The 23,494-nt window shown below is 38.2% G+C and overlaps 1 protein-coding gene across 5 annotated transcripts in view; it reads right to left on the bottom strand.

Moving 5' to 3' along the window:
- The window catches only part of TFPI (tissue factor pathway inhibitor), a 53,371-nt gene that overhangs the window by 6,415 nt on the left and 23,462 nt on the right, over positions 1-23,494 (bottom strand). For 3 of the 5 annotated variants that reach the window (XM_063162551.1, XM_063162554.1, XM_063162550.1), the window contains exons 2-7: positions 16,007-16,126; positions 8,516-8,716; positions 5,323-5,361; positions 1,859-2,047; positions 592-789; positions 23-115 (exon numbers count right to left, since the gene is read on the bottom strand). In XM_063162551.1, coding sequence (XP_063018621.1) covers positions 23-115; positions 592-789; positions 1,859-2,047; positions 5,323-5,361; positions 8,516-8,716; positions 16,007-16,121 — 835 coding nt within the window. In that variant the 5' untranslated portion in view covers positions 16,122-16,126. Of the gene's footprint in view, positions 1-22; positions 116-591; positions 790-1,858; positions 2,048-5,322; positions 5,362-8,515; positions 8,717-16,006; positions 16,127-22,408; positions 22,531-23,494 lie in introns of those variants that run through there. The other 2 variants (XM_063162552.1, XM_063162553.1) reach the window with 2 other exon arrangements.

The following is a 23,494-nucleotide window of genomic DNA, read 5'->3' as shown; positions in this document are numbered from 1 at the left end:
AACTGCAAAAGCTAATTCTTACCAAAAAAAATGGGGAACTGGTTGGGCTCCTCCTTTGGGGAACTGCTGTTCAGGGTGTTGGACTCCTCATTTGGAGCAGCTGGCAGTGAATTACCTAAAAGAAAAAAATAGAGACAGTGGGTGTGAAAGAGTCAAGGGTGGGACATGCAGACACATCCAAGCTCTGGCAATCACCTGTGATTGGTACCTGCTGGCCCTGCTCAAACCCACTGCTGATGCCAGTTGCCAAGCAACATCTCTAAGGCCCAAAGGCTCGGGAAACTCAGGCTGCTGAAACAACTCTGCAATGAGTTCTTTTTTCTTCCTTCATTTTACTGACGTAAAATTTAGATTGTACACAGCTTGGTAAGGTTATTTTTATATTGCCAGCAGACATTCTAACCTTTGCAATTGTAAGGCTTTTGCAAAATAAGTATTGCTGGCAGGAAAGTGGCTCTGAAGCTACTTTAATGTCAAAGACTTCCCTGTGCTCAGATATTTCCAGTGATACACAAATAAATGGGGAAAAATCAGTGGACAAACCAAGGAGCATCAAAGGCTTGATTATAAACAGCAAAAGAAAATTCTTACCAAAAATCCCAGGAGACTGGCTGGGTGCTTCTGCTGGGGAGCTGCTGTTCACAGTGCTGGGATGCTCTGCTGCTGGGGAGCTGCTGTTCACAGTGCTGGGATGCTCTGCTGCTGGGGAGCTGCTGTTCACAGTGCTGGGATGCCCTGCTGCTGGGGAGCTGCTGTTCACAGTGCTGGGATGATCTTCAGCTGTAACAGCTGGCAATAAATTTGTTAAATTTTAAAAAAATAGCGAAAACTGCTAAGAAAAAACAAAAATCGGTAACGATTCAATAGATAAAAAAATAAAAAGCTTTAATCTATTTAGACCATGGCAACCCTCTCTTCTTGGATGTTAATGCACATGTACATGAAGGTGTTATTTTAGACTAAAGCCATGAAAAAGAATACTCTGCAACTTTTAGTCCAGAAGGTAAAAGAGGAGTACAGCCCAGGAAGAAATGCTTCAGCAAAAGTAGGGAAAATCCACATGGCTCTATATTTATAATTTAAAAAAAAATCTTTAGAAAGAAGCATAGTGGGTCTTTTCTACTCTAAGTGTGAATAAGCTTGAGTTCCCCTTGCCAAAATGACAGCTTATGAAACAGTGCTGGAAAAAGGCCCACTAGAGACAAGCAAGATAAAAAGGTCTGGAGGCCCTTGGTGGGAAAATGTATTCACATTATGAATAACATGAAGCATTTGGTGAAGGGAGAGGAGATCTGAAGGTCACTGTATGTCCTGATGTAGAACAATTCATCGGAATGAGCAGGACAAGGAAGCAAAAGACTGATCTGTGGTCAGTCTGAGTGGCTTTGGTAGCCTAAGCTGCACAGCCAAGTCATTCCCAAGGGACTCAGGTGTTACAGGAATCTTTGGTGGGAAGCTAGCAATACACAGTGAGTTAAAAATTCCTATATGGGCACCTCTTGTCATTACAAGACTTGGTTTGGAAGTACATGAAGACCTATGGGTTAAAAACATACACAAGTGTTTAATGGTATTATACAGCCCAAAAAATGGCAGATTTTAGGTTAGCCGTCACGAGAAAAGTAAAAATGTAGGAGTCATGTAACATTCCTTAAATTGTACCCATGAATCTTTTACTCCATACTTTACTTTTTGGTACTTTCATTTAAAAATACGTATAATTAATGTAAATTTCATATATCAATTACTGCCACCTCAGGGCACCCTAAATTGCCTTTTTTCCATGCAAAATACCTTCAAAACACACCAGTTTTTTATACAAGAGTAAAACTAAGAGTGATTAAAAGCATCAACTCACAGTTGTCTTCGCAGGTTTTCTGGCACTCCTCCAAACTCCTGAAGTTGTTCTGGTTTCCTAGGCACCCACCATACTTGAATTTCTCACACAATTTTGTCTCTTTGTTGTAGAAGTACCTGGTAAAATACCCTCGGCACACCCCGGGCTCTTGGGCGTGGAAGCAGAAGTCAGGCTGTCCTAGAAACAATGCTAAATGATGAACAGGGTGAGAGAATAAAAGAACTGAAATGCATCCCAAGACAACAGGAGATCTGCAGGAAGTTTATAAAATAAACCTGTGACTTTGGGCTAAAGGCCGACTAGAAAATAACTACTGTTTTTTTGTTTGTTTTTGTTCTAGATTTAATGATAATAATATTTAATTGAATAATTATATGAATAAACTGTTAAATGCACTAAATGTTATAATAATTAGTAAATACAATTATAAATATATTGTATCATACTATATTATTTAATTATAGTAATTATTTATTTTATTCTATATTTAATCATTTATATTTACGCTGGAACATTATAGGGGTATTTATTGCTTTGTTCAAGTAGCCACTAAATTACATCTTGAAAAATGTCATCTAATGAGTCATTTAAAATTCCAAAACATAGAGGTTTTAAGTTGAAAATTAATTTTTACTCTGATTTTAAAGGAGACCTGAACCTCAGCTGGATCACTCACACTTAAATATACATCCTTGTAAGTTAAGTGTCCCTCAATGTTAACACAAAGCAATGCTCAAATAGAAGAAAAAAGGAAGGAGTTTTAAAATAGAATAGAAAAAATATCTAGCAGTTCAGTTTATCCTTGTTAAAGGATACCAGAAAGAGGGAGACAGAGCAGCTATCCTACATTATTTCAGTCCCGGCTCTGAGTTTGCAATCAGTAACTACAATATCAACCAAGGAAAAGTTAACAAATAAATATTGCATAATTTGACTGAATATCACAGCATGATATCATATCACATCCTTTGGCAGGGAAGAAAAACACACAGCCATATGACAATCCCCAAAAGTCAACTCCTCACGATATTCAGCTTTTTCTTGAAATAGTATGCTTAAAATCATGGTAACAATACAGATTGTATATATGCAACGGAATATATATGCAGAGGAATTCTCAGATTCTTGATAATAGTTTTTTTGAAATATGATTCTTGTCTGAGCTCACTTGCTGAGAAAAGTCTACTAAACCATCATATAAGAAAATCCTGGCAGGTGTAACATATAAAGGCCTTCCTTAGCTGTGAAAATTCACAAAATATTGAGACTAAAATGGTGTGCAGCCAGCTGTCATTAAAATATATATATATGTATGTATATATATATATATATATAAAAATATATCAAACAATTACTTTGAAATTCCTAACATTTTAGAAGTATGTATCCACTTGCAAAGAAGTTAATCCTATAACACCTATTTTAGGTAGGTATATATTCAAATTCATTGCTAGAACAGGATGATTATTAAAGGCTATTGATACCCATGTTGAATTTATACAAAATATTATAATAGCTCACAAGTGCTTTTCCAAGAATTAATTGGCAATATACTGTATTTCAATTTTTATAATAATTCATGAACAGCAAAAAATAATTTTCAGAGATCATATGCAAAATTAAATCACTAAAATATTCTTGAATAAAGCAACCAAATCAACTGTTTTTAGCATTCCTGAATGGCTTAATTTTGATTCTTCATTACAAATGTGTCATGCTCTGCCAGTGAGTGTAATCCACAGTTCAGGCGCTTCACCCCTCTCACTACACAGAGGCAGCACCTGTTGATGTGCACAAATTCAGAAAGCTAAGCCCACACAGAGCAATAAATTTGAGAAATATGTGCAAGGCATGTGCTGTGCTCCCAGCTGGAAACAGAGGTGAGGCAGGAGCCTAGACAGGGAGCAGCACCAGGAGTATCTGTTCCATCTCCTAGGAGCTCACAGACAACAGGAGCTACAGAAAAAATTCTCTCATCCAACCTTGCACAATACTGTGAAATAACACAAAGGGATTATTAGATAGATGTCAACTGAAAAAGGAAGGCAAGTAAAAATAAGGGTGTGCAAAGTAGGCTACAGGATTATGACAGATTCTTAAAAACGGATGTCTTTAATTTAGAATAGCCTTATATTAAAATGGTTCTTGCAGGTTCTTGCAAATGAAATTAAGTCCAAATTAGATGAGCTCATGGCTAACTTTTATAGCCACTTTTGAAGAGAAAGTTCATGAAGGCAATATAATCCTCACCACACAAACCAGTACTCTACTTCTAAATGCCACATCTTTCTCTAAAGGCTTAATATTCAGAACTACATTAGTGGATGCAATGGTACATGTGCAATAATGCTGATGATAGCCATGGGCTGAATTTTACAGGATGTGTTCTGGTTTGTCATTAAAAGCAGGGAATTAGGGTCAGCCCTTACAAGAAGTAGTGCCAAAGTCTGCAGCATATGTGGAAAATCAACCTTAGTAGCTTCCACATATAATCATGACTTTTTGTAACACATTAAGAATAAAAAAGACAGGAAAACAGGAAAAGAAAACCATCATCTCATATGAAAATATTTCAAATACCATTCTGTAAAGATAGGTGATTTGATTATAGTCTATTTCAAAATGTAAGTGCAAATGTTTGCATTTCTGCAAGTTGACAAGTGCACATCCATTCAGGGATGAAGGAGAAAAAGCAGAAAAAGAGGAGCTGATTCGTGGAAAAGTGTACTCAAGTCTGTGTTTGTGGAGCTCTGGCTGCCCACAGTGGTGAGTCTCCAATGTGCAAAGGGGAAGGGTATAGTAAGTCTTCGCAAGCTCTACTCAGTGTTAAAGTGAAATATCCTCATTAGGAACATCAGTTTTCTCAACAGACCAACAGTGTTCCAGTAAGGGACTCCCAATTCTTTAGCACTGGCTATTTTGGAAGCTTGGAGTATCAGGAATTTAAAGTTCTGTCAAAAGTCTGTCCCTTCAGGAATGGATAACTTGCTCCCCTGTTTGATTTGCAATTAGGACATCTAACCTCTGGTAGCCCTAACCTCTGGTAGCTCCTCCACAGACAATGCTAAAGACTTCTGTTTCAGAGCAATTTTTTCCCTCCTTTTAGAAAAATAAAAAGGCATTAGTAGAAAGCATTTAGCTTGTTCTCAAAATACATGATAAGAGCTCCCCATCGTGGCTAATTATACCATGCTTGAACCTCTGCTGAGTTCCTCTTTTTACAGAAAAAAGAGAAATTATGTATTTATTTTGTGGAGAAGAGATTGCAGCTACCATCTTCAGTGACCACAACTGTCCTCAAATTCTTTGATGAAGACAGAAGAAGATTTGGTCTAACTCATTTTAAACTGACATTGCTTTTTTTGTTAGAAGATAAATTATGTATTGTTCTGAGCTAATAAAAGAAGAAAATACATTCCTTATTGTGGTAGAGGAATCTTAAATTATGATGTAAATATAATTACCTTTCTTATTTTTTGCTAATGCCATCTTCTGAGGAAATTCTGCAACATAAATAAAAGTAAAAGTATTTAGCAAACGCAGACATGTTAAGTCTCACTTGTGATACCAGTGTGTTTAGCAGTGACAGTGAGCAATGAGAAGCAAGAAACCAGAATTTCTTCCTTTTCTTTTTCCTCTTTATTTGGGAAGTAGCACAAAAGCTCATTGTAGAGAACTGAAGCATCAATTCCCTTGTATAGGAAGATCTGCTGTATTGGAAACTTGTCAGCATAGCAAGTACTGAAATCCAATTATGCCAATTTAGAATTGAACAGGGAAATTACCCTTCTTGCTACTGCATCCAGGGTCCTACATCATGCCATCTCACTCCTCAAAAGAGGAATAATAAGAGGAATAATAATCAGACTAAGAACCTGACTGCTGTAGTTACTGATACTGCTCATACTGTGGAGCTGGCTGAGGGAGACAGCAGGACTTCCCTCATCCTACCCAATTCCCTCTGCTCTGCCATCTAGGGCCTGAGTGAAGATTTTCTCCTCCAGTTAATGATATGAATTAACTGCAACCGGCCAATTACCCCCAGGTATCCCAGGGTGCTGTAGATGAAAACTTGGTCTGCATGGTTCTCTCCCTGCACAATCTGCAGTGAAGTTGTTATTGTCATTTTTAATGCAGGAGCCTGGGTTTTATTGTATCAGCTCGAGAAACTGGGCATCTTAATTCAACCCCAAATTCCTTTTTAGAGATGGAAAACAAACCTTCTGCTCCTCGTAGAAGACTGTCTAATCATAAAACTGCAAAGAAGTCCAAGGGCAGAGCAGACCGTACAAGGTCTGAGAAAGGCCAACAATATTTTGACAGCTGAGAGAAAGGTGGCCAGCAGCTTCTGGACTCTGCCTTAGTCACCTTATTTGCATTGCTTCATAATCCTTGTTTTGTACTTTACTGCCCTTTTGGATCATAATTCTACCCTAGTTTTCTCTGGAAACGTGCTGATGTTATATTTTCAAAGCAGATCTATTGGGTAGAAGTTCTGTCATGACACATTTTTCCTTCCACCTCTGGGACAATGCAGCTGTTACCCTTTAAAAAATATTAAAGGCATGGCACGCACTTCAGAGTGATGTAGCATTTCTTTGAACAGGTTTCCAGCTTTTCCTATTAGTAGGAGGCTTGGCCCTCAGCATTTAAACCCATGACCTAAACACGGACACGCACGTCAGGCCGTTCCACTAATCTCACTCAGCTGTCCCCTTTGGGGCAAAATCAGCAATCGTACTTTGGCATGTGATTTCCACTCTTCTGGCAGAGAAAAGGAAAATTTCATTGTGAGTTTATACAGGCCTAGAATATCTTACTCCTGGTACCATGTCAACAGGGTTTTTGCTTCTGGTTTCAGTCAAAAATCCAAATCTTCATCTGAGTTGGTTTCTTTTTTGTAAACAGAGTGTATTTCTTAGCAGATCCACTCTAAATAATAGACATTAGAATTGCTATCATGACCAGAACCATTTATCAGAGCAGGTATTTTCACAGTAGCAAGCTTATGTAGCCTAAAATTTATATTCATGGCCTTGAAAATTAAGGTCTTTGTGCGAGTGATGACATTTGAGATTATACTCATATCCAGTAAACGATGACACCCATAGGCAAATTCCCCTTAGAAAGTACCTTTTCATTCCCTGAAGTTGTGAGCACTGGGCACAAGAAACAAAAAATACAGCTCATTTCTAGGAAGCCTGATTCAGAAGTACTCATCTTGAATCTGAGCATTGTCTTGGAGAGCCTTAGAGTGGCCAGAACACAGCTGGGCTCTTTCAACTCTGTTGTACTGACATCAATCAGTTCTGCCTGGTGGCTTATTGATTCCAAACTGTTAACAAGTTATCCTGATCTGGTAAGTCCTTCATGTTGGCTCATTTATTCTTGCAGTTGTGCTCAATATTGAAAATCAAAAACTTTGACTGACCGCATTATTTATTGTGAATTTTTGCATATATTAGATAGCTGCCCTTGAGCTTATTTTTATCAATACGGTTCTCATTTCTACAGTCACTAAATAGTGATCTCCTACAGTCATAAATGCTGGAAATGTAAGTAAGATGAATACAACTACATACTACAATACTGCACAGACTGAATTAGAGTTAATAAAAATTCACAGAATTATACAGAGTTTTGCTGTATTATGTTAGCAAAAGGGATTAATGTAAGGGTTTACTTTGCTTTATGCCTGATGGTCTGCAGCACACTGCATGTAACACTAAATAATTTTATCTGCTCTTATCCACTCAGAGAATACAGAGATCGTGAGCCTTTGTTTCTCCTCTTCCTCCAAGCAGATCCAGCTCTAGGAGAGTCTTGGATCACTGTTACTCATAGACAGAAAAGTGTATGGGCTGAGTACCAAGATGTAGACACTAAGCCAGTTCTCATTTTAAATAACTTTCAGTTTTATACTATAGAGTTATGCAAAAATATGCAAGTACAGGATTTGGTCTAGAAGATCTTTTCCAGATCCACCATGTGTGTCAGAATCAAAGTAACACTGGGTCCCTTCCAACTCAACTAAAAAAAACCTTAATTACAAGGATGAATTCCAATAGCAAAACCAGCATTCACAAAGCCCTTGGTGCACATTGTGCTGTGTATCATATGTTAGATCTCATTTTCTTTTTTCCAGTGATTAACTGAGGAGGATTCAATAAACCAAAGTTGAAAAATAGCCATAACTGGCATTTTTAATGAGAATTATCTACTACTGTAGTAGTAATTATGCTAAAACAGAGAAGACGGCCAAAATTTTGGACAACTTCTATCAGCTGCTCAAGGACAAAACTGGGTTAGATATTCCAAAAGCTATAAAGAACCTGTTTGCTACCCACCAGTTTTACCCAGTCTCAGAATCAATTTCACTTAAGAACTCATCCAAAACAAGGTTCTAGCTAGAAAATAAGATTCTTTGCCCTGGTGTCTCTATTCCAGAGGTACACTACAAAACCTACCTGTCTTTCCACACCACATAAAATAATTCAGATGACTACAGCCTACTTGGGAACATAATTAGAGGAATCGTATTTCTGTCATAATAGGAACCGAGGAGGGCTTCTACTCCCCAAATTCAAGTGGTTTGTGAATGAGAAATAACAGCTGGGAACGAAGGCTTGGTAGAAGGGTGAGAGCATGGGTACTGGCCTTTTGGCACACACTTCTCCTGGCATTCCTCCAGTGTCAGGAAGTTGTTCTCATTGCCATGGCATCCACCATACTCAAACACCTCGCACTTGCGGCTCTTGATGCTGAAGAAATATCGGATGTGGATGGCTTTGCACGGGCCTTCGTCGGCTTTCATGGCACAGAAGGAGTGCACCAGCTTCAGTGGAGGCAAACCAGCACCTGGAGCACAGAGAAGAAGCAGAACAGCTGAGTTAGTTTGCTGCACACTGCATGGTGTAACTCCCAGATGAGGTTGCTTGTTGTGTTCTGCTAGAGAGGCACTGCACAACATCTGCCTGCAGAGCTCCCAGCACACTGAACAGATGTCAAAAGAAAAACATCATCTGCATTGGAACACAGACTCCACTCGATCAATTCAAATGTGTGGCTTCAATTTCCCACCAAAACAGCTCACAGTATAAACTTCAACTCCTCATCACAAACCTCTACACAGTCATGGAGCGTGCCTGAGTCACAGGAGCTGGGGTGCAACGCTGAATAACAAAAACACACAAAGACACGAAGACCACCAGGGCAGAAAGGTTTCCTTGGGCTCTCTTCCATGCACTGCTCCCAGAGAACTTGGCTCGGAAAGGAGCTGCCAGGGAGCAGTGTGGGATGGCCAGAGGCCTGCAGAGGGCATCCCTCTCCTGTCAGATGGCACTTCTCTGGGACGCAAACCCTGCTGGCACCACTGACAGGCACCGGACTCCTTTTCCTTTCATCCCACGGTTCTTGCATTTCAGCTTTCAACAGCAAACAACTAGAAAGCCAGGGCAAAACACTTTAAAATTGTGTCATTTCTGTCTCTCAATATATATTAGGTCAGGGAATGGTCTATATAAATTTTCATAGGCATTGTGAAGAACACTACCAAAGTTTCACCCTGTCAATGTCTATAAGGAAATTCTGACCAACAATCCAGTTCCTGATACCGTTCCCTTACAAATATATGGTTGACTACATTTATTTTTTGCTTTTTTCTGTTTTGCTTTTCCAAGACAGTATTTTATCCTAGAGGGTTTTGAAAGCTCTGCAGAGCTTTGTGGGCTTGCCATAGGAGCCAGAACAGACCTAAGGTTCTTCATTCATTCTCCTACAGCTAATTAGAACATTGATGTCTCCAAACATACATGCAAACATATCTGTCTGTGCTCTTTGCAGTGCACCAGGAAGGAGAATTAAACAAGGAAGAGGAGAAGAGTTTACATGATAACATAATCATTACAGATTCCTACTATTACTAGTTTAACTTTCCGGTGTTAATTAAAAGAATCCACAAAAATCAGGCTTATGACATGGTGAAAAGGGAACTTGTGTACTTACGACCCCCCTGCTCTGTGGATATCTAATTTTAGCATCTAAAATTGACCTTATTATACGATTCTTGAATTAAATTCTAAGAGCTGTGATAAATCCTTAGAAGTACTGAGGTCCATGGAAGTTTACTTATTTTATTACATTTGATTATAACTATCAAACTTACAGAAAAGAAACAAATTTCAGCACTAAAATCTTTTCAAGAATAGCATTTAAGTCCTTGAAAAACTAACAACCTCTATTACATGATTACTACCAGCAGAACAATCATAACACACAATCAAATTTTCCAAAAGTAGACCATTTGGTGTTAAAATACATATAAAAAGGACTAATTAAAAATTATATTTAAATATTCCCCAAAATAGTTTGTGACTTATGCCATATTGCTGAAAACACGTTTTCGGATTTTGAAGCTGGGTATAATAGATTTGAAAATATTATTGAAGACCGTACAATAGGAAATACTGATGAAATAATAATTATAAGAGATGTTAGATTTGATAAACAAGATTCCAGAATTCATTAGCTGGGTCTTCCAGAGCCCACAAAGATTTGGTACTTAGAAGTCACGATAAATGCCAAGTTGGACTTCAGATGTTCTAAAGTTCTCCAAAAGGCTTGGGAATCCTTTGGAAGGGACTTTAAAAGGCTCAACTTAAAAAGCTGAGAGGATACTGCATTGCAAAATGAAATTTTGGATTTCCCCTGCTCAGTACCAGGGAAAAAAATGCCTTCAAAACACCAAAGTTTTCAGTAAGTTATGAACTCACTTCTGAAATGTTAAATCAAACACTCAGAGCTCCACAGAAACCAATCCAACTCAGATGTGGTGAGGGTGAGGGCTGGCAGCTGGTTTATGAACACGTCATTTTCTTGGCACCCAGAAATGAGATCCCCTCTGTGACCCCTGCCAATGACCCAGTTCAGTCTACAAGAGGTTGTGAAAACTGACCAGGTTTCCTAACCACAGAGATTTCAGACACACAGTTATGTCAGCTGGTTTTCTTGCTGCATTGCACCACCCCAGTGTGGTGGGCTGCCCAAACAAAAACAGCATGCAGGCATTGTTGCAAAACTACACCAAGAGGATGAACAAAAGGCTTAGCAGAGTTCATCCTGGGAACTTCCTGCTCTCCACTCCTAGCCCACTTCCCACCAGACCCACGGAGCAAAATCATTGTTTTGGTTACCTCCTAAGGCCTTTCCCCTGCAGTCACAGGGATGCTGCTAACCACTGTCAGATGTCCTGACATCTGCTGAGAGCATAATGACTAACTGTGTCACACTTCTTGGCAATCACTCAGGTTCCTAGGAATGCTAGAAAGCTGCCATAGTTTGAGTAAAATCTGTACCCTGTCAAAGCCCCAGGGGCCAAACCCTCCAAGTCCAAACAGTAACCAAGTGACTCTGAAGAAAGAGCTCTCCAAGGGATTGGTCGGAACTGAATCATCCTTCTGTCTGGAAGCAGTGAAAGAATTCTTCCCCATTATTTTACACCTGGGAGCACTTAACTCACACAGATGATATAAAATTAGCTTTCCTGCTCAGATTAGAGCAGCAGATGAGAAGGCAAGCAGGAGTATTTGCCCACAGACACACATCTACCTGTACTTGTTTCATTTGTGGAATATACCTTGACAAAATTAATTTTTAGTGTAAGGACTCATCCTCTGCTCTTGAACACTGGGACAAAGTGTTATTACATTTTAGGTGTGAAAGGCATAGGATATGACATTTACTGAAGATGTCTGTCAGGAAAGTCAGTGAAAATTCCTCAGCAGAAACAGAGGAAGATAACAATTGAATGAATGTTAATGGAGTTTCTCATCCAAGTGAAGTTCCAAGAAATCTGAAGCAGTCAGCGCTAGGATTTCACTACTCTTTGTGTAAGACAGCCCTTTTTTTGGTAATATGCTGCCTAAATATTCTTCATTATATACTAAATAATTTTTACTTCATGCATAGACAAAATAATTTAAACCCATATATATATATACACGTGGTAAATCAGTTTCAACTTTCCAATTCACCATCTGTGTCTTGCAATTCAAGGCTGCTGCAGGAGAGAAGGTTGTTTCCTATACTCTCCAGCTTGATTTTGGGCTCTCCAAGTTCAGTGGCTTCCCTGGCTGCTTGAAGCCTTGGTGGTGCAGCAGCTGCCCTGCACTCACAGCATCAGCTCAGTAGCCCAAATCTCTACCTATTCTCTTTTGATTGGAAGATTTTATCTCCTCTTAATTATCTCCATGCTAAATAAACTCCTTTCTTCTCGTCTTTTTGTTGGCCTTGCTTTCTAATCCTCTCATAACTCTTATTTGGATGATTCCTATTGGTCTGGATTCCTGGTAAAATGTGCTGCTGAGAGTTGAATATAATCCCCTACCTGACACATTACTAGTGGCAAATAGAGTGGAATAATTGTCCTTTGGTTTCTTCCTTAATCCAACACAAAATCACTTGCCTTTTGACATTGATTTTAATACTAATCACTTTAACATTGAATTAATTTTGTAATGCTCTGTAACTTCCATTGACTTAACAGCAAATAGAACCTTGTTACACAGGTGCTTCAACATTAATATTCCATCTTGTATTTATGATTGCATTAATTCTCCTTAAGTATAGCGCATTGCATGTGTTATTTTAAAAAAATAATTTAGCCTCCCATTTTAGATCTAGTTCTGTTGGATATTTATTACTCATCCAATTTAGACACCTGGTCCAAATATGTAAAGAATTCCGGTATAATTGTAGGACTGTACTAGCCTAGACCAAGACATTTTGTTATAAATACATTAAATAATGATTACAGCTGATGTTCACTGTCACACAGAAGTTATTATTTCCCATACTAAAACTGGAAAAACACCCAGCAAAATCTCCTCTCCCTTGTTTTAAACTTTTTAATGTAATGGCTCCCTTCCATGAGCTGCATGAGCCCTAAACACCCATTGCTCTGTTTAACAGCCACTGCACTCCCCAGTCTGTGTTAAGACCCAAAGTAAAGCCCAAGAAATGGCTGACAATGAGAATGAGCTCCTTGCAGGTATTTTTTGCCACTCCTTTCTTCCTCCAGTCCTTCATCCTTCCTGCTTTTTGCAGCTGTCAAACAAGATGGTGCCAGGGCTGTTCCTGTATACAGCACAGCCATTCCCATCTTTTTTTGTCACTCTCACAGCAACTTTTGCCACTCAAGGGGACACCACTCCTGATTTCAGTGCAGCCATTTCACTGAGAGAGCTCCAAAAGGCTGCAGGCAGCCCTGATGCTCACCTGAGCACAGGTGATCCAGGCAAGGCTCTGTTATCACTTCACTAGAAAGCAGGGCAGTGCTACAAAAGCAGTAGTGAATGATGCCTCTAATCCTCTTACATTAGTACCAGTGAAAACAAAACCTTTCCTCTGAATATAGGCATAACAAAAGACTCTAATTTGGTTTTCAGACTCTTGTGGATAATCTGCATGGCTGCTTGATAAAAAGACTTCCCTGTAATTAGGAAAATGAACTGATTTCTATACTGCACCTGAAGTACAATAAATATGAAAGGTCATTGTTATGGAGGAGCTGCTTTTCAGAACAGAGAGATATGAATTGGGAGAATAAGGATCACAAGTATTTCTGAATTTTTATGTAAAAATACTTTGTTTTAGTTTGCTTAGGTTATGTCTTCTTAACTTTATAAGAATTTCCATGGTTTTCCTTAATTATAAAGATATGCTGTCATCTTTCCAGCCTTCCTTGGCAATGTCTCCCTTTGATAAGTGGTATCAATACTAAGCACCTTGTCACTGATGAATAGCTGTTTCTTTTCTCTCCATCTTTGTCAGTTTGACAGCTTCCCACCCACACACTGTTCAGTGCTCTTCCTACCCTGTGTTTCCTACATTTTTTTATAGGCAGGCACATTTATTCTTGGCAAACTTTCACATATGAATAAAAAGCACATTCAATTTGTGAGTCATTTTCTTCAGGCTTTGGAACATCAGCTACAGTGCTGCCTACCACATAAGGGATTGATGAACAATATGCATAACCTGGTTATTTTTATACCTTTCATTTTTGTTATTACACTTATCTATTGATGGAAAAAATGACAGATTTTGCTGGAAGAGAACAAATTAAAAATATTTTTATTACATTGGGCTTGACCCTGCAATCTTGATTATTACTGTGATTAAAATAGACAAAAGCCCACTTCTTAAATTCACAAAGCACTTATACTCAATGTGATCCAAAAGTATGACATTAAAAATAATGGATGCACAGAATTAATTTTATCCTTTAATACCTGAAATTTATGTAATGCTGGGGTAAAATGTCATTGCTTTATAATCATCTAACATAAAAAACAAATGTTATCAATGATATTGCAGCCCACAAAATTTCGACATGTAAAGTCTGAGTCCAGAAGTTAAATCTTGAGAAACCACAAATAAAATTTTAATTAACAACAATGTAAATATTTAGTGAAAACAGTACAGCAAAAGCTTTTTTATTATAAACACTACAACTGAGTCCTCAGTAGTCACAAAAACAGGATCCTAGTTTAATATCTAAACCTCACATCTGATGGATTTTTATTTCAGAATTAAAGCCAGAAGTTCAGAATTGTTTCTCTTGCTAAATCAGTTAGTGGTCACATAATCCTAAGTAACCAGTTGCAAAATAACCATTGAAAAAATAATCCCCAGTAAAATGACTATTTAATTTCCTTGAGATTATTTACTTATTTTCTTTTATAAACAAAGAAAATAGAGGAAAAAAATTAAGCCATCAGATTTCTTGTTATGGTGACAAAATGTGCAAGCTGGTTTGGCCTTCACAACCTGCAAGATTGGCTAAGAATTTATACAGCACTAAGAGTTGTGGGGCAAAGATAAATGTGGCTTGGCCCTCAAACAAAAAGGGCATTTTTGTACTTCAGAGTTTAAGGGAAACAAGTTTGTTCTGCATGAACCAGTCTTTACTACACAGCCATTCTAGTCAAACACTTCACCTGGAACAGCAAATACATTAAATTGTAGTGACTAATTGTGACACGGTCCTATCTTAGTATAGCCATGACTGTGCACAACTACTATTTCTGGCTCAAAGAACACTGCTGCAAAAGTCTGATAGAGAGAAATAATCTGGATGGAAATAGGACAAAAAAAAATAGCAAAAAAGGTTCCCCTTAGCTTCACTTTCATTTGCGCTTCAAAATCAGACTTATCAGACAAAAGCATCCACTCCAGAATCCTCTGCAGCTTAGGGAAGTGATCACAGTTTCAAGTCACTTCCTCAAAGGAAAAAGGAATATTTTAGTGTGGCCCCAGCAGAGTATGTTTCCCTCATCTTTCTCAGAATTGTTTGGGAACAAATTGAAATACCCTTCACAATGATATCCAGTCTAGAATTCTGAGAGATCTTAATTTCAGTGAAGTAAACAATGATCTTACCATGGTGAAAAATCAAGAACCTCCCCATTTCTAACAGTCACACTGCTTTTCTAGCAAAAATTTTCGACTGGTGAGTTTTCAGTCATAGAATTGTAGAATATCCAGAGTTGGAAGGGATTAACAAGGATCAAGTCCAACTCCTTTATTTATTCAGTGATATCAAATCCTTTGGGCAATACAAAGACCTTCAGTTAAGGCCCCAAAAAACTACCAGGACAGTAATTGTAGCATCTTTAAATCCAACTTTGCAAATTAACTGTGACTCAAGAGATCTGTGCATGGAACAGAGCAACATCAATCTACAATGGTATTAATCATATTTTTGCTTTTTCTATGTGAGGAAATAAAGCCTGAGTAACCAGCTCTATGTTTCCTTGCCTGAACGTTGAACTTTTCCATGCTGCTAAAGCAGAGCTTCAAAGGAATCATCTTGACATCTAACCCAGTGTTTGATTAGGATTAGATGTTCCAAAAAGCTTGGTAAACAGAAGCCCCAGCAGAAGGCAATTTTGCTAAAGCTTAATTGATAATTATAAGCATCCCTCCTAGTTATACACCATTTTTAACTTAGTACCAATTTCAAACGTTTCCCACAAAAGTTCTCAAGTACAGAATTACATCTGTAGTGCAGTATAACATAGTGGGCATTGTTGTTTGAGTGTTTGGGATTTGTAGGTTGAGTTTTAGGTGTTTTCTAGGATCTCTTACCCACAACATGCTCTTCTTTGCTGCCATCCAGCTCAGCAGTTGCATGCCCGGCGATACAGAAGAGCAGCAAGATCAAGGGTGAAGGTGAGGAACGTCCCTTCTTTCTTCCCTTCATTTCTCCTGTGTAACATAAAAGTGAGAATTGACAAATTCAGTCAGATTCCTTGAGCATTCTGCAAAAGTTAGTAGCAGGGCAGTGCACAGCCCTGTGGGCAGACAGACAAACTGGGAGCTTTGGAGATAATGTGAGCTCTTTTAGTATAAACCTCTTGCAAGCACAATGAAACACAAGACAAGGATTGCAAGTCTCCTGTCCCAGCGCCAGTCCAGGTTAGAGGCACTGCTACTGCTTTCAATCTAAGCCCCAACTGAAATCACCTCCTGGAACACATCGTGACAGAAAATGTAACACTTGGTACTTTTAATGTCCTGATGCTAATTGCACAATTAGCATTGCTCGCCAAGTCAAATCGTTCCAAGTTTTACTCCATCTGCAGAAACTAGATTCATTACCACAACATCTTCAAACAAATGTTTAATCATTTTATAATTAGCAAGCTCCCAAATTACTAAATACCATTTCAGAGGAATCAGTGAACTTTTTGCAGTACAGGCTTCAGCACCTTCAGCAGGATTTTCTATCTTGTGCATCTCTTTAATACTGAGAACTTCACCTCTGAACTTAAGTTCAGAGCTGTTATTTTTCACTTTGAACCAGTGCAATCATTGACAGAAGAAAAATGCTTTTATTCCGTGGCAGCTGGCATGTTCAGCTTGCTAAACATGAGGTTATGCACGCACACATGAAATTAACTCCAGAAAACTTTTGCTTTAACTTTTTTAGAAACACATATTTTCCAACTAACTAAAAGTTCCTTAAGGATCTCTGGATTTTAATCAGAAAATAGACCCAATATCTTCTTTGTTACCAACAGATTAATTCCCTGTTCATGATAGGGAATAGAAGGGAGTTCCCTACCCTCTTCTCTTAAAGTACAGTACTAAATTTCTTTTTGCTATGTTAATTAAGTAAACAAAAGTTAAAATCAAAGGACTAGGAAGTTTCTAACCTTCAGACACTCTTTGGTCTTGAGTGCTTTTGTTAACATGCCTGTGAAGACAGCATGGTCTTCACCAAATCAGAGCCACAATTCTCATTTCTCTCTAGAAAACTTTGCAATTTTTTCCTCTGCATACTCAGTGTTTTCCCAGCTTGCAGCATATCATAAAAAGGAAATTAATTCTTAAAAACAACTCTTGGTGAAATCATGAGCAGCACTATTTAGGTAATTTTTAAATTTGACAATGCCCTTTAGAAGGCGTCATTATATAATGTAGAGAAAACTACTGAGAGTTCTTCCTTTTTTATAATGGAACAAAAGTTTTGGTTTTAAAGGAATTTCTTTTTTAGCCAGAAAATATGACCATGGTAAATTCCACCTCATAATGCATTCCTGCCAAAACAAACAAAAACTTGCATGTCTTTGATTCCTTCTAGACCCAATTATTAAGCCTAATTTCTACAGGAACAATTAAAAGGCTTTATCCACATATAGTTTGGCAAAACATTTTGCAAACTAATACAGATCTCATTTTAATATTTTGCTTTTAATCATGATTTTAAAATCTTTCCTCAAATACTATTCTTTAACTCTGCAAACAGATTTGGAAATTATTGCTTTCTAGCAGAGATAGAACAACTTCTCTTGGATTAGAAACCAATGCACAAGTTTTGAAATATCCCTAAATGGAAAAAATGAGCAAGAGCTAGAGTATTTTTCAAAGAAATAGAAATAGCATCCTTTATCATAATTCTAACTGGAACTCCAGTTTTACAATCCCTTATACACAGTTTTGTAATATGAAATAGACAATAACTCTGTGCACGGTAACCTGAAGTTGTCCAAGACTGTCTTTGTGATTTGAGAGACGTCTGATTTGTGATGTTAGTTTGACATCAGCTGAAATTAAAATAAATCCACAACTAATAAAGATGATATGGAGAGAAACATTAAGTAAAAAAACTCAAAGAACTGCGCAGACAATTATCATTACAATATAAAAATTTTGGTGATCATTTGACATTGTCTAGGCTCACTTAAAGCAAAAATACCACCAAATATTCAGATTGGATACTTAGATAGATATAAAGCAATAACTTTCAAACTGCCTGGTTCCAGTGAAGTCACTGGAATAAAAAATTACAAAATACATTTATAGTTTTTGAATTACATGGGAAAGAGAAATTTCTAGCAAATTGTTTTCCTTAGAAGTAATCATTGGCCCACTTGTGGCTCTTCATAAAGGAAGTTGCTAATTATCCACATGGATTAATCCCATGTTTGTCCCTGAGCCCTCATTTTCCATGTTTGAGTTTTTCCAAACATACCATCAAAACTCTCACTAGTTCAGCAAAACTCTATTTGAATTTGGGTTTTTATCACTTAAGCTGAAGCTTTGGTTCTTTCTTCCAGGAATCCGCAGAGTATAGATTTAGATTGCAAAATGTAGCAATCGGTTTTTAGCGAGTTATCCCATATTCTCAAAAGCTTTTCCCCAAGCAGAAGAGAGGCTATCAGGCAGAAGTGGAAATCCTTAATAAGTTCCTATTTTCTTTTCCATTTGGAAATAGAATTGTGTGTATCGTGAGCTACCATACAGCACTGTCACTGTGTGTTTATGAGGACAAATTACTGCATTTGTACAGAGAACAACACCCTTCCCAGGACACAGCATTTCTATTCTTCCACTCAACTCCTACATTTCCCTTAAAAGGAAGGGTCAAAGTGTGTCAAAAGCTGGGCATCCCCATGCTTGGGCCAGTTCCCAGCAGGAACAATGCAGGCTGTGCAGCAGCCTATCTGCCTTGCTGCAAGGCCTCCTGAGCAAACACAACCTCCTTCATCTTCCTGCTGCCCTTCCCAGGAGCTCACACAGTCCCAGAACACTGGGTCAGCTTTGGGTGGAGGTGGGATGAGCGGGGCGAAGGTTTTGGTCATAAAATGCTTAAATCCTTCCGTAGTCTAATTATTTCTTATTATTCCTGAAGGAAGGATGAAATCCCAGATCAAAGTGTACTTGGCACTGGATTTTCAATTAAAACCCAAACCCTCTAGAAAAAGTCCAGGTTTTCCGACTGGATGTTCAGCTGCCCAGTAACAGAATTTTAAAGCTGTAAGCCTCTTACGATACTGGTGTAATTTTTTATTTTTTTTTTTAAAGCACTCTGATTTTTTTTGTTGTTGTTGTATTTGTATGGAGTGAAAAATTCAAAATACTTAAACTATGATATTTGGCTCAGTAAAATGTCAAATGCACACAATGGGGAAAAACTGTGTGTCATGAGAAAAACAGGAAATGTTTCCATTTTAAAGAGGTCATGTTTAACTCTCTGATTATTTCAGCCACATTCTGAAAACTTCTGAGAGTAAATAAAGCCTTTTCCTCCAGAAGGATTCCAGCTTAGGACAGCCAGGTATCAGTCCAGCATTAATATTCTACATCATCATGTCATAAGCGTATATTTCATACAGACAATTCCTAAGGAACTGGCATTCTACTGCTCCCAAGCTCCCTCCCTTTTTAATGAGACATTTTATAACAGACAACAAGAATTTTACTTGACAAAGGAGATCAAAGGTCTGTTGATAATAATTGGCACTGATTTATTTACTGATTTAATTAAATGCTTTCATTTAGTGCCATTAGCTTCCCTCAGGCTGAAACACAGGTAGCCAAGGCAGACCGCAATCAAGGAAGCTCCCAATAACAGATCCTCACTACCTGGCCTTATAGCCAAGACTTTTCCTCCTGACACCCAAAACAAAAATAGAAGGAAGATCTCAAGATGTTTATTACCAAAACCAGAAAAGTATAAAACCCAGCATCTTGTCCATTGCAGCCTTTGGAGACAGGACTTTTTTTTTTTTTTTTTTTTTTTTTTTAACCAAGCAGTCTCTTCAACACCAATTTCTGTAGTTCCCTGAATGTTTAGTCACAAGCTTTTTTTTTTTTTTTTTTTTTCCAGAGTGGCATTTATCTCTAACACACTAACTGGAAAAAGAAAAATAAAACTAGCATTTCCCATAGTAGCCAAAAAAAAACATCCTTAGAAAAAGGCCTAAAGTGACATTGTGACATTGCAATGATGGTAAAAGTGACTCATTCACATTGACAGTCCAGGAAACAGAAACACACACACACACACACACAAAAAGGCAGAGGATGTAATTAAGTAGAGGAATTAATAGCAGAAGGTAGGATGTGCATGGCCAGAGGTCCATTTCAGCACAGCCTAAAATGAAGGATTAAAAGGCCTAACTAGACAGGATTATAGCACCTGTGATATAAAAGCAGACCTTTTCAGTTCACTGCAGTTCAGAGGCATTGTCTTTGCCCTGTGATATCTTGCACGGCCTCCTAGGACTCATGTGACACAGGTTTCATTAGTCTTATCTGCAGCATTGTCTCCCAGCTGGCAGAGTCAGTGTTCCCTTTAATATTATTTTATTACATGTGCTGGTCTGGAGCTGTTTTCTCATTCCCTCAGCTGTAAATATGAAGAGTGGAGTGAGCAGGAATTCCACCACCTCTGTTCTGGGGGTGGTACCTGAGTCAGTGATGAGCTGTCAATTTAACTGACTGCCACCAGAGCCTTGTGCTGGCACAGCAGCTTTATAAATTCAGGCAGTGCACTGTGAATCATGAGCATGCAAACATTACTGACTGAAAGCAAACCTATTTAAATCCCACTCCCATCTCAAATTATTTCCTTTTTTCTGTGCCCTGCTGTGGCAGCTTTCAGCCTGTGTCAGTCCTGGGACAAGGAACTCCATCTGCTTCCTCCAAGGACTTCAAATTCCTTCTTATCAGAAAAGAGAATTTTGGTTGGTTACCTACCTTTCACCACTTAGCTTAAATGCTTTGCTGCTGCACTATTCCAGTCTCTGAAATTACCTAGTGAGACCTGGAAAGTGAAGTGCAAACTGGGAACTATGAAGAAAATTTGGAAAAAACTAATGTTTTTATTAGCTTTTATGCTAAAAAGATGTATAACCTGATGTCACTAATTCAGATGTAAATTCCCACCTTGTTTCTGCTTTTATGAAGGTCATAAATGCTGCTTTTCGAGAACAGGTGATAAAATAATTGAAAGTAAAAACCTTGTCATATTTTAAAATGGAAATATAAAAAAATAAGTTAATTAATAAACCCAGCACAAGAAGTCCCTTCTTTCTTATATGCCTGTGGATGTCTTGCTTTTTCATTTTCCTTGTTAGCTTCTTTCACTCTTGCTTTAAAACTGTTTTCCATTTTCCCAGCTTAGATCCAGGGCCTGTTTTTCCCTTCTGCTGGTCTGTTCACATCTGGCACTAAGTACCTCTACCATCCTGTCTCCACTCACCTTCTGGTGTGACACAGCTGCAGACCCTAAACTCCTCCTCCCCTGAGCTCTCCTTCTTGCCTGGCTCAGTCAGGGGTCCCATCCATGGTACCCATGGCCCAAGAGCAGGGAACTGCATATAATCAACTAGAGCTGTAGTGACAGTAAGCCATGGCTGCAGAAGGCTCCAAACAATTTTCCTGACTCCCTCACCAAGCACGTGATGCAAGAGTCAAAGCAAATTACAACTTCTGAAATTAAGACTGATTTATTAAAATAACTGCACTTTTCACAGGACCACTGGGTCTGTCTGCAGCAAATCACATAACTATCTCATTTTCATGTTGATATAGCTTTCAACAGGGAAAAGAAATCCTTTGCTCCTATCAAAATATTTTTACATGTGGAATAAAGTGAACAACTTGTTTACATAATTTCATAAATCTTAACAAACAAAAAAACCCCACTACACTCAGGCCTGAACTGCTCAGACGTAAACTACCCGTTGGTAGCAAAAATATTGGCCATCTTATTTTCAAACAGGGAATGCTTTCAGTATCCTAATAAAAACCACTGCAGAGCACAGGATCCACTAGCAAAACAAACAAGCAGCAATATTAGTTACACCTAAGTGCTATAAAGTTTTTTTCCTAGCAGTTTGGACTGGAAAAGTCCAGCCCACGTGTTCAAGCCTCAGCTGTCCTTATGGATAAACAGAAGTGAATTTAGACTTCAATTAACTTAGCACAACCTGCTTTTCTAGTGGGGAGAGGAATTTCAGCACTATATTATACATAGGTAATCCAGTGGTGTGTAATTTCCCGTTTGCACACGCTCAGGTGCTGAAAATACCACAGGCAGGCACAGGAGGAAACTGCTGCCCCAGTGATGCCTCTTAAGGCTGGTTTTGGTCATACCCATTCACTTTTTGTAACCTCACCATCACATCAATCACATTTTCACACATACAGAGGTTCAAAACACAAATTTCCCTGATCTGTCAGGCAAGTTGAGCTCACCTGGTCTGGCTTCCCAGCTGGAGTCACCACAGCCACTTTTCCTGCAGTGGATTTGTGATTGTCACAAAGGTTAGAAATGCTGAAACTGCCTTCAGTGGGAATCACCCAGGACTCAGACTGCCTCAGATTATCATCCTACAGCCACTTTAAACCAACATGAAATAACAATGCCATAGAAAAAAAGGATTGTATTCCCTTCATCTCCCACAGTGCCAGATCCTCTGGACACAAAACAAATGCCAATATTTTCTTGAAGTTCATAAAAACAACACCAATTGAGCACTTCCTTTACATAAAATCTGTATTTCTAACTTACTTGCTGCAACTACTCTTTTCAATGTAGCTACATTAAAATTAGTTCTCTTGGAATGCTTTGTTTTCTGAAGGAAGGTTCAATTTTCTTTCAGAAAATTGAACTTTCTTGTGATACAACTCATACCCTACAGCAAGCCTAGTTTTAATTTCTTACTAAACTGTAACTCTAATTACCTGATTCAGAGCTTTATTCAGTTATTCATCAGGGAAGGTGGCAGCAATACTAGGGATGGGAAATAAATATCTGTATTAACAGCACAGGAAGTAATTAAGAAACTGAACAAAGAGTGGTGAGAGAAAATGAAAAGGATTAAAATAAATCTATTTGGCTGTGAAGTAACTACGAGGGGAAAGAAATTATACAATTCTCCATATGGTTTTGCTTCATTCTGTCCCCAGGGGTACTATGTCCCCATTGTTAAGTTAAACTGGTTTCATAAGACAAACAGAGAAGTGAGTAATTTGTCCCTGTTCTTAAAAACAGTTTTCTCTGGTTTCAGTGTGAAGAACAACTGGAGATAGGTAAGAGCCCATCAGCCTGTCCTGATTCTCAAGAGGGAAAATGTCTGTTCAGAATGCAGCCCAAACAAACAACACCAGTAACTAATGGAATTTGACAGATTTTAAACACTTTGCTCAACAGTTGATATATGACAGTCATGTAAAACTCAATGCTACTAAGTTCTACTAATATTCCTTTTTTAAATTTTAAATTTATTTTCTTTTTCCTATGCAAATGCTTTGAGTCCTTCTGTCAGACATTCTCAGAAT

The sequence above is a fragment of the Melospiza melodia genome, chromosome 8 (assembly GCF_035770615.1).
Source record: "Melospiza melodia melodia isolate bMelMel2 chromosome 8, bMelMel2.pri, whole genome shotgun sequence".
NCBI lineage: Eukaryota > Metazoa > Chordata > Aves > Passeriformes > Passerellidae > Melospiza > Melospiza melodia.
This window is presented reverse-complemented; position numbering and strand designations above follow the sequence as displayed.